The following is a 12,381-nucleotide window of genomic DNA, read 5'->3' as shown; positions in this document are numbered from 1 at the left end:
CCATGGTAGTTTGTCCATCTGTGTCCATTACATTAAAGCGTGCCCGTCCTTTGCTCTCACACTTCCACTCGCCCACCGATTCATTGGTTCACAGGCTGCTGTTGTCAGGGAAACCCTGTACTGGCACCGGCTCACCTTCCACTGCTGGATTCGCACTGAATATTTTAACAGCTCCACCGGGCTCTTTTTTGCAGCTCATGTATGTGTGTGCATGTGTATACTGTAAAGCTACTGCCTGTGTGATGGGATTCTTCTGACAAGTTTGTGTTTGCAGAATAGATGTTGCGAGGGAGAACGAAATGAATTGCTGTAAAAGTAGAGGAAGCATTTCTTAAGGAGTGCGGGAGCCAGAGAAGTGCAGTACTTACAAATCTCGCCTGAGTCACTCTTCTGGATTAAATCTTCTTTTCTGAGGCACACTACAAGAGCTCATCCTCGCACTCTCTCTATGCCTTGGCACTACCATCGCAAGCAGTATGGATATGGCAAAGTGAGCTGCTCTGTTTCTCTTTCACTCTTTCCTTATTTCACTTTTTCTTGACTCATCAGTTTTAGTGTTCTCATTATTTTCTCATCACCCACATTTACTTTTCTCCATCTCTATAACCCTCTTCTTTTATGTGTAGCCAGATAAAGATAGCTGTTAGCATTTAGCTGTTAGCTACCTACATCTTCCCAGAGAAGAGACTCTGACCTCCATCATCCTCAGGCACCAAGGACTGACCCTACCCCCACCCACTACCCCAGGGTGGGATGGTCAGGGGTTGGGTGAGTTAGTCAGGGGCTAAAGTGTTAGCAACCGGGCAGGCAATGCCAGATAGGAAAGGACGAAGAGGAGGAAATGATGGAAGTGGGTTTTCCCAAAGCAAGTGGAAGCTGAGGAGGGAAGGCAGCCGTTCGGCTAACCTGTCACTCTTCACCATCACTGAGGAAGAGGAGATAAAGAGACAGAGAAATGCGTTCAAAAGGAAGAAAAAAGGTATGATGGGGAAGGAGAGAGGAAAACTGACAGGGATGTAAAGTCAATTTGCATGTTTGAGTGCGGTGTGGTCAGTTTATCTTTGTAAACTGTTAAATTATGTGTGTGTAAGTGTGTGTGTGCATGCTTATTAAAGTAAGTGAGGGCATTATCTGGAACAGAGTTTTTAGTGGGGCAGAGAAATGTTTAACCAGTCCCTGGAGCGTCACAGCAGCAGAAAGCCTGAAAAGATGGATCCCTGAAGTCCTGTGCCTATTTGTTCACATTTTTTTTTTTTTTTTTTAATGATAGTGAATGAATGTGCAAGGAGCATGAATGCTAAAAAAAAAAGTAACTGTCAAACAGTGCTGTGTTCTGTCATTAAAGGTGTGTGTGATTGTATTTGTTCGTTGCATTGTAAGTGTGTACTGCTTGCTCTTGCCTTTTTACTCATCAAACTGAGCCCTGCAGACACAGCTGGCTGACTGGTTTGATGATGAAGGACAGTTTTGTTTGTGGAAGGGAAAATCGGCTGACAAGGCAAGATTGGGTCAAGACAAGGACAGCGGATGAAGGTGCAGTCTGCTTCACACGTGTAGGTGGCTGCAGTGCATCAGTAAGCACAGCAGTCAGTTAACAGACCAGCGTATGTCTGCAGTCACAGTTTCCTTTTTAAGTGGCACAACAGAAAATGTTTTGGCGAGTGCCATCAAGGACGATGTTCCAGAAACAGCCATCTCTAGTTTTCTGTTTCTGTTTGACTTGTATTCAGAATCTGAAGACTTGTGGGAGTGTAGATAACAAGTTGTAAATTACAACGTGTAATGATTTATTTTTTAGGTCGTATAGTATTGCATACAGAAGAGACCGGCGTATCTGTTAGGACCACTATAGACTGTACACTCACACACATGCGTTATATGCAAGATTGCCCAGAAAAAAGCAATTGCTCTCAGAAAAGTTTGTGTGAGTGAGATCTGCTAAACATGTGGAAGAGAGTCCTCTGGTCGGATCCCAGTGGCAAGATGTGCCAAGCTTATAGAGACTTCACCCAAGAGACTTGTAGGTGTATTTGCTGCAAAAGATGACTCTACAAAGTACTGACTTTGGAAGTGAATACATATGCACATATAATTTTTTCTTCTTTTACTTTTGATATTTTTTCCATTTTGCTTCACAAGTTTGGATTATTTTTGATTTGTTGAAAAAAAGGAAAATGCCAAGAGGGTTGAATATTTTTACAACCCACTGCATATCAGCTGGCTGTATCAAGAGAGAATTGAGCTTTTCAGATTCCTCCTTGATCAAAGGTCCCCCGTAACTCTGAAACAGAGTAATTTACAGTAGTAATATGGTTCAGTTACCAGTGTTTTGGATGGATTGTAATGGCTTTGTTGTGTCTTTTTCAAGCTCTGGTCCACTTCCAGAGTCCCGGCAGCTTAAATGTTTGACTCAGTATCTCCGCTGTTTCTGGGGCTGCATTCTTCTGGACAGAGACATCTGATGTTGTTCCTGTGATCTGTTGGAGCCACTCTACCAGTTTGGGGCTCACGGCCCTAAGTGCTCTGATTACCACGATCGCTTTCATTCCCCGTATCTTTACAGCTTCCTCATTCAGCCATTGGTATTTCTTAAGCTTCTTGAGTTACTTGTTGATGTTGCTGTTACTTGGGATTTCTACATCTATCACGACTGCCTTTTTCTGTTACGACCACCACAATGTCTGGCTGGTTAGCCATCATACATTTATCAGCCTGGATATGGAAATCCCACTGAATCTTAGCTCTGTTATTCTTCGCCACCATTGGAAGTATATCCCACTTTGACTTTGGGACTTCCAACCCCATGCTCTGTGTAGATGTTCCTGTACAGTATTCCCGCCACTCAATTATGGTATTCCATGTATGCTTTACCTGCCTGCATCTTACACTCTGCTACCATGTGCTGGACCGTTGGTGGGCTCTTTGCATCCTGCCCCCAGAATCCTGTCTGATAGACCCTGGTCTCTTTTGCTCTTGCCCTCAGAACCTGTTCTTATGCTGATTCTTTAATTTAATGCATAAATATAGTGGTATGGGTAGCACAATTAGTAGTAAAGGAGGAATGAAGGGAAGCGAGCAGGAAAATTGAAGTGAAGATTGTGAACTCTTGGGAGTTATCTAAAAGTTTTCCATGAAGCCTACTCTTTACATTTATCTGGAAAAATGTGGTCTTCAATAGCCATATCTCAAAAATAATTAACTGTGTTTCATAGAAAAAAGAACATAGCCCAGTACTCGGTGTTTAGCTGGATAATTTGTGTTATCAGTTTGTATGAAAACCGTAATGTCAATGACAAATTGCCTAACATAGTTTCTGTAACATTAAAATTTCCTAGGAATCTTTGGTAACACCAGGCATTTCCCTCATCATTAAGGCTGAATCGTGCCTGCAATGTGCAATGAACACAGCTTAGTCTACAAAAACAGAAACCACCATTCTTGCACCTTTTATCCAGGCCTGAATGCCTGTCCCAGGACTATAAAGGAAGGCTCCCATCCCTGCCCCCTTTGCCTCTCTGGTGGTTGGAGGTTATAGTTTGGCTTAGCATTAGCAGCAGCTAATCCTCTCAGGCAGCAGGGGAGGAAGGAGCTGCAGAGTGTGCTTGCCTGTTACCCACTGGCCTGGACAGCAGAGCATTAATCGCCAACTCTGACCATTTAATCTGACTGGCAGTGAATGCAGATAGATTGGGGGTGGGGAGGGTGTGCGCACACATACACACACAGAGCACAAGAGGAAGGAGGGGCAGATTAAACGGTCACACTCTCCCTATGTCTCACTCTCAGTTATACACACTGTTGTTAAATGCATATACACACACACATAGACAAAAGGATGGGCTGGAGAGTCGCCACAACCCGTCTCTCACTGCCTATCAACAGCAGTGACACAAACTGACCTCTTGTTTTCGTTTCTCGCTTTTCCTTCACCTTAAAAGGAGTTTTGGATGGAAATGTGACTTTTGTTTTTTTCCTTCTGGTGTTCTCATTTGTTCCCTCGGGCTTTATCATGGACTTTGAATTTGAGCTTATCTTCATTTGTGAAGGATGTTTTCAGGAAGTAGGAAAAAATGCCCCCAGATTCAACTAGTTGGAGTTGAGATATTGGCCAGGTGCGCAGGTCTCATCTTTGAATCGACACGCCTGGAATTATGACCCACAATCCAGGTAAAGATGAAGGTTTTACATCTGACTGCAGCATGCAGCCATACCACTTAACATTTGGGTCCCACATGACCCTGCAACTTCTGCTGACTTAACTGACGAGTCCACATTGTTAGAACATGATGAAGGATGTAGAATGACCATTACTGCGTTAGCATCAGAACAGTTTTATTTTGGCACTGTATTGGAATTGAAATAGAACAATTTCAGAATTATTAGCTGTAACATAAGGATGTTAACAACTGTTTTCAAACATCAAAAGAGTGGTGAGCTGTGCTTTGTTAAACCAATATGCATTTAAACAGCAACACTTTTAAAGTTTTTGTCCTCTTATTAAATCCAGTCTTTATCAGATAAAATGTAACTTAGTGTGGTGTTGAGCCCATACTTTTGACTTATATGGTATAAAATAAGTTGGAAACTTGAGTGTGAAAATTGCCAAAGATCTTGATATCTTTAAAGGATAAGACCGTTTTTTTGACATTGGGCCCTTGATTTCACATTATAACATGATGTTCTACTCACCCCTGCTTGTTGTTGGTCATTTGGAACTGTTCAGAAGATATTCGCGAGGCGTCTGGCTGCTCTCTTGAGATATTCGGCCATGAAACGGTTTCCTATGGGCAAGCTTATACAGGCACAAACTATGCTGTTTATAATTTATTAATTATTGTACACTAGCACTGATAACGTGGAGGTGCGTCGCTTACTTAAAAAAATCCGGGTTACTAATTTTGAATTTTAGCCGAATGAATAAATAGGCAGCAGGTCTGTGGGCTGTCGGTGGCAGTAGGACGACGATGACGTCAGTAACACCCACTTTACGACAAAAAAATCAAAATTACAATAACCCGGATTTTTTTAAGTAAGCGACGCACCTCCACGTTATCAGTGCTAATGTACAGTAATTAATAAATTATAAACAGCATAGTTTGTGCCTGTATAAGCTTGCCCATAGGAAACCGTTTCATGGCCGAATATCTCAAGAGAGCAGCCAGACGCCTCTCGAATATCTTCGGAACAGCTCCAAATGTTCAACAACAAGCAGGGGTGAGTAGAACATCATGTTATAATGTGAAATCAAGGGCCCAATGTCAAAAAACCGGTCTTATCCTTTAAGTCCAGCTTGTAGACGAGCATTTATTGGCAAGTACAATTATGCTGCACATCAAACTGACCATGGTGTGTTTGCAGAGGCTGTTAAACTGCTGGCTAATGCGCATAAGCAAATATACTCACAGCTATTTGAGGTTTGTTGGCTTAATGACCTCTAGAACAGATGGGTAAGTCTTTGACATGCAGTCGGAGGACACAGCTGCACCACAAGTATATCAGATCAGTGAGAAATTCCTGATTGTGTTTTTTATTAATGTTTACGTTGTGATTATACATCCAAAATATTCTGTACCGTAGGAAGGCGTGACAGGGCATACTTGCAAAGAACGGCATATAGAATTCTGTGGCACACTTGCATAAAAAAGGGTGCTTATGAAGTGTGAGTACTCAATAGTTCAAGGATCACGCAGGTTTTATATGGAATCAGAGCAACTGTATGAACTTCACAAATTTGTAATGGAAACAGGAAAGGAAAATGCGCTTTTGAGTTTCGGCTTTGTTGTTTCTATCAGACAGTTTATTTGTAAGAAACCTTTGCATTTGCTCACTAACTGTTCCCTTTAGATTATTTGGATAGATTATTTGGGTTGATGATTGGACCACAAGTGCCACTTATTTGCTAAAAATAAAATGGTCTTTCCTCTCAACTTGCACATTTTTTGTAACCAGGATTGCAGTTTATCCAAACTATTCCTCCATTTATTTATTGTTTTTCCCCTAAGTTTGAATATTAGGGTTTCGGCCAATCTACACTACAGTCTTTACCTGGTTTACTCCAATTTACAGTATGGTAACATTAAAACCCTGCATTGCATTGACACGGCCACATATAGAACTAACCGGATGCCCTTTGACCTTAGGTAACCTCACTTACTGTGCAGGTAGAATGCCTTGAGTGGTTCTGTTTGGGCCCTGTGATGGACTGGCGACCTGTCCCTGCCTCTCGCCCAATTACAGCTGGATAAGGCGACCCTGAACTAGATTAAGCGGATATAGGAAATGGATGGATGGATGGTTCTCCTCTGTGATCTCTATATTTATAAGCTCGAGGTCAATCATAGTGAGAGTGCTGCACTGTCAGGCTTCGTATTCTTCAGTCTAAATGTTAAACATGTATTATTGTATGATTTGGCGAAAATGGCTGAATTGTTACTCACCCATTTAGACCTTAAGTAACACTTTTAACTTTTAAACCAGATGTGAAATTCATGTCAGACACCCAAAGTCATAAACTTATGATAAAACCTGTTTAACCTCTTGGATGATTTTGATTTCAATTTCATGTCTATAGTTTTGCAGAGGTTGAAACTAAAATGTTTTAATGGGCAGTTTTAAGTTTACATGAACATCCTCAGGTTTTAGAGGCCATTTAAATGAAGCTTGAGGTTGTAATGGGTTGAGAAAACATCACTTTAAAAGTTTGGTTTTACTGCACATTCTTGTTTTTTGCAGCATATGCATGCACATCTGTGTAGGTGTGTTTGAAACCTCTTAAACACAGAATGATGCAATACCAATTGGATGCCCATGCAGTTCATACTTTATCATGGGATACACTGCATCACATATTTAAATACTTTGGTAATGAGACCTCTGGATGCTGTCCAAATGGCAACATCCTTAACACAGTAACTCTGTGTGTGAGTGAAAGTAAAGAGAGTTGTGTAAGTATGGGCCACATTTGAAGAAAAATACATGCTTTATACAGCCATTTTTATGCGTAAATGCACACTTTCTATTTCATGTTTATTCATCTATGTTACCCATATTGTGTTCTGCTCTTACTCAGATGTACTGATTAGATTACTACTGTAACACATTTCCCACAAGAATCAATTATGTCCTGTTTCTGTGAAAGTGGGTGCATAGATTGAGTAGATCAATCTTTAATCATATCTGCACTATAGCAGGTACGCTGTTACTCTAATCACAGACTTAAGTGATGGATTGGCAGTTATTCATTTAAATTGTAAGTATATATAGATGTCTTCTTTCCGTAGACCTGTCTCTATGTTACTGCCTCCCTTTTTTTTGTCTCTTTGGTGAAGAGCATTCCAGTTTGTTCCTGTGCGGTGCCCCTTTTCCTCAGTCTGTCAAACTGAGGAAAAGGGATTTCGCTCTTTGACAGTCACTGGATGTTGACTTTGAACTCATTTCACACAAATAGATGGAGCTCCTTGTTAGTTCGCTTTTTCTTTTATTTTTTTTTATTTTTTCCCCAATGCAAATATATAAGCGTTTGACTTCTCATTAAACTTCATGTCATCTCATTTATGCCATTATTATTTTTAATCAAAAATCCCTTCAACCAACAGTTAAATATTTAGTTTAATATTTACATTAGTCTTCCCTCAATGAACTGATCTTTTATTTGAGGAAAATGTTTTGGGTGCAGGAGTATACAATCCCAGTCCTGCCTTTCCTGTTATAACAATAGCCTTTAAAACCACATATACCTGGGGCAGTGTAGACCCGTGAATGCTTGTGTACACATCTCTGCAGATGTCCCATAGACAGTGACATGTAATACCTCTTCAGCCGTGACCTCATGTCTTTTTCCAGCAAGTTCTTTTGTAAATCATTGTAAAACGAGCGAGTGTGTTTTGGATGGAGACGGCAACAAAAGTTTGGGTTTATATTATTCTGCAACATGCCAGCAGCGTTGATATATGCATGCAAGGGAGGATTGGTATTAAGTTTAAACTAGAGACTTCATCACTGCAGTAGGGAGCTCACCTGTTGCATTAGATAGGAAACTTTTAGCCTGATTTGAGGATGTCTAATTTTTTTAATCTTTAGAATCTGTGGAAGCTTCTCTTCTTTCTCTCACTTATGTCTGCACATCATTCACTTCTCCCAGTCAATGCAAATTTGTGCACAACCTTGTCACCAAATTATACACTGATTACATTTGTAATTGCCTCCATGACTAATTGGCCTGCCTTCCATCTCAAAGTTCAAAAAGGCCTGTGCAGGTTTCCTGTCTGTTTTACATCTGCATCACGACCACTATAAAGCTCCCTATCTAGAACGCTGACCTGAAAGTGCTGAGTCACCCTTAGCCTGATAGTGCCATTAATCCATATCGTTGCCTCGAGCTGAGAGGAAACGCTGCAACTCACTGGGGACATAATACATAAAGTACAGCATACTGTATGTTGTTTTATGCCCATTTTACATATTGTCATTCTTTCATCCACAAAGCCTGTATTGCTCTGCTTCTTTTCATCATATCACATCAGTACCACAATATATCATTCACATTCATTCTATTTTTGGACCTTTATGCACTAATGATGCTTCGTTATGACTTATGGGACACCAGTAACACTGTTGTTTCCTGCGGTAATCAGGAAGTGCAGTCATACGGTGGTTAAAATGGTGATCATTTGTACAAATAAGTCTACCGGTCATGTGTGGACACGCTTTGTGTCTCTGTTGCGGTTGATGTATAATCATTCTTTTTAGAATTTCCAGGTCACTATTCACTTGAATGATCTTCTGTGCCTTCACAAGCTTTACAAAATGCCCCAGACAATAGCTTCACATGTCCTTAACCAAGGAAAACTGAGTACTTGGCTAAAAAAACATATTATGCATTTGCATGTAACCAGTGCTATTCCTCAGCCTACGTTATCAAATATGGTGTTTATCCCAAAACAAAAGGAAATCCGAAACAGATGGTTTCTCCACATGGCTTAGTTAACATACCTTCAGGTAGTTACAGAGTTTAAAGCAACTCCGCCAGTGTCACATAATCCTCCACATCTCTGTAATCATGCACTGTATTGTTGCAGTTCTTCCATGTTTTCTCACATGCTGTAAAGCTTTGTTACTGACTTCCACTGTGGTATGTTTTTTTTTTCACCACCACTATTTGAACATCATTGAAAGTCTTACTTGAAATTGTCTACTAGAGATAATGTAATCTCAGCAAAGGTAACTTTAAACAAGATGGCTTTTTTGTAAATAAGCAACATGATACAGTACAACTGCTGCTTTCATCTGGAGACAAATGCTGCTCTGCTGAAAGGTGTTTTGTGATCGAGTTTAGATTGTTAGTCTCAGCAGCGTGGGAAGTGGGAACCATCTCATTTTATTGGGTTTTTAAAAGTTGTTATCTCTTTCCCTATCAAGGGAAGACTGATTTGGAATGAAATATTATGACATTTACATACAATATGATTAACCACCAGAAGTGTTCAAAATGCCTCTTGGTGTTATTTGATCCCAATCCACGGTATATTGAGTTTGACTGTGCAAAAGTCCATTGATTAAAGGTGTAGAGCATGTTTTGCTCTACACATGGAGATGAACCATTCCAGCAGGTGTGCTTGTACATCAATAGCAGTGTATTTGTGATGCATATGACAGTTTATGTAATGAGCAGTACTGTACTTGGTGAAACACCTGATGCATTTGTTTTAAGAAACACTCTGTTATGGGCACACTGCAACACCTTATCCACGGAGGAAAGATCCTGTGGAAGCACTGCTCCTGTGGCTGACTGTAATTTGGTAGTAAAACTTTTGAAACCGCTGTGGGTGTGTATACTGATATACAGATGTTCTGGAAATTTAGCCACTGGTGGAACCTCCTACAGTATAATGATGGCTTTGTGTTCGCCTGTCTCTGCTTTATCTCCCAGGAGTTTTGTGAAACCTGTCATCTTTCTTTTCTTTCCAGCATCCTACCCTCTGTATAAGTCGGAGGATGGCAGACTGTCTTCAGCGACTCATCCCAGCTCTTCATGCTCTGGGCCTGTTTACACCCCCACCCTGACTCCTATCCCCACTCCCACCACTAATCGCACCAGTAGCAGCCCTGGTAGTAATGCTGCTGCCAAAACAGGTAAAGCTCGCAGATAAATCGATGTATATAACAACTAAATCAGTTTTTCTCTGTTACCCATTGTCTTTTTCCAAACTTTTGATATTGCTCATAGATTTTTTTTTTTTTTATTATTTTAAATTTTTTTTGCTGTTAAACTATTGTTTGTAGGGGCAGACTCGCTGCTTTTCAACAAGATCGACGAGCGTCAGAGGTTGGCCCGTGAGCGCAGAGAGGAGCGTGAGAAACAGAATGGTGAGTTTTCATTGAACAGTGATGCGTAAAGTGCATCCCTCACTTTGTTGTTCATCTTTCCCTCAACTTATCGTAACTGACCTTGGCCTGGTAGCTGTGGTGAATTGCCTGTTTCCTTGATATGTTACATAAAGTCTAGGCTGAAGCCAGGCACCCTGTTGCTACGGATTCCATGTTGCATAACAGAGCAGTCTATGGTACAGGTTTTAGAAGGGCTGGTGTTTTGGGTATTTTTTATTTTTTTTTAATTTTTGGAGCAGTGTCTAATTGACATACTGGAGCAGATGGGTTTTACGAAGTTGAAGCTTGTTTCTGTGTATTTTCTTGAAGCGTCTCAATGCTGATGGTGTTTTACAGCAGACATACCTCTGGCTCCGGCTAAGCGGCTGTGGGATTTGGTTTTTGTTTTGTGCCAAAGCTTAGTCACATGACGTGCAGCTCACCCTTCACATTGTCGGTATAAGCCTGAGGGAAATTTTTCCAGTGTGTGCACCCATGTGAACACATTAATGCGCAAGAAGGCGCAAAAAACCGGTGTTAACTATGTGTGTGTTAACTATATGTGCAACCTGCCACAGCTGCAAAGGAGGCTCAGTGGCAGGTGCGGGAGGAGCGAGCCAAGCAGTACTATGAGAAGCACCTGGAGGAGAGAAGGAGAAGGCTGGAAGAGCAGCGGGTAAAGGAGGAGAAGAGACGGGCCGCTGTGGAGGAGAAACGACGGCAAAAACTGGATGAGGATCGGGTACTTACTCACGCGCCATGTGCATAAATGTTCATCCTGATTTTGCACTTTTCTCATAAACGTGATATTCTTATTCGAGCAGCAGTTGAAACGTCCTCCTATTGTTTGTACTCTTATTTCTCCTTTTTACTTGCACACTGAAAACAATGGAAATGTGAAGTGTCTGTGTCACGATGCCACAAAAAGATTTCGGATGGACCCAATTTTCAAAGTAAACAAAGAGATTTAACAAAGATGGCATTTGGCAACAAGTATTGCTGATTGTGATACAAAACCTTCAGCCATGAGAACTCTTCACTCACACAGAGATATTCTTAAAACTCTTGCAGCTTATGACAATGGAAACATTCAGCATCATTTAAAAGATTGTAGCTCTCCTGTTCAGAAGCAAGTCATTTCTCTATTAACTTGGTTTAATTTGTATTGATTTAACCCACTGAGATCTAAGGTTCCCTTTAAGAAAGTAAGCAAACTCCAGACCATTGTTTGAAAACATGCTATAACCTGATATAAAATTGTCAATGTTCATGAAAACCATTTCTCAGACTCTGACAGAAGCATTAAAAGAACAAAACAATACATTTGACTGCACCAGCACACTACGGAATGGTTGTAGCTTCCAAAAAGCATCAGTTTCTCTCATGTAATGCAAGTTAATACGTTTTTTTTTTTTTCCCCAAAAGTAACTGTAATGACATTAGTCACCCCTTCTGATACGTGTGCTGGTTCTGCTTCTGAGAGCAATTCCATATTTACAAAGTTGCACACTTTTTGGTTACTCTGTAGTGAAGCCTTCTTGTCCAAATATGCTGTAGAAATGCCAACATAGCGACAGTCAAAGTCTGAGCTCAAGGCTTCAGGACTTTAGTTCACAAACCAGCGGGTGGCATCAGAGCGGCAGCTTACACTTCTTACAGTCTATGGATCAAACCAGCATTCTGACAAACTGCACTCACTATGTATTTAGCTTGTAATTATTTTATTTGTCAACTGCACCTAGGCCTCATCTATTTCAGCTAGCTACGAACTCAGCTAGTTTTTACTGTACTTTGGGAACATGACTGGGAAAAATGAAACCTTTTGTGGACCTCAATGCTTTTGGTATTGCAGCATTCATCATCTTAAGATTACTCTGGGATACACAGGGTGCTTTGGTATCCTTTTGAGTATTTTATAATGGCTACCATGTAGATGTACAACACACACGACAGCCTTCATTTCCAGAGATAAACGGAATACACTGTGCCCCTTCAGAGTGCGAAAAATAGTTTGGT

The 12,381-nt window shown here is 40.8% G+C and overlaps 1 protein-coding gene across 4 annotated transcripts in view; it reads left to right on the top strand.

Moving 5' to 3' along the window:
• The window catches only part of map7b (microtubule-associated protein 7b), a 28,408-nt gene that overhangs the window by 3,306 nt on the left and 12,721 nt on the right, over positions 1-12,381 (top strand). For 2 of the 4 annotated variants that reach the window (XM_075458627.1, XM_075458626.1), the window contains exons 1-4: positions 181-979; positions 9,967-10,131; positions 10,282-10,365; positions 10,944-11,107. In XM_075458627.1, the coding sequence (XP_075314742.1) occupies positions 811-979; positions 9,967-10,131; positions 10,282-10,365; positions 10,944-11,107 (582 nt within the window). In that variant the 5' untranslated portion in view covers positions 181-810. Of the gene's footprint in view, positions 1-180; positions 980-9,966; positions 10,132-10,281; positions 10,366-10,943; positions 11,108-12,381 lie in introns of those variants that run through there. The other 2 variants (XM_075458628.1, XM_075458629.1) reach the window with 2 other exon arrangements.

Source organism: Odontesthes bonariensis, chromosome 24 (assembly GCF_027942865.1).
Source record: "Odontesthes bonariensis isolate fOdoBon6 chromosome 24, fOdoBon6.hap1, whole genome shotgun sequence".
Classification (NCBI taxonomy): Eukaryota; Metazoa; Chordata; class Actinopteri; order Atheriniformes; family Atherinopsidae; genus Odontesthes; species Odontesthes bonariensis.
The sequence above is the reverse complement of the archived record's forward strand: the minus strand, read 5'-3'. Positions and strand labels throughout refer to the sequence as shown.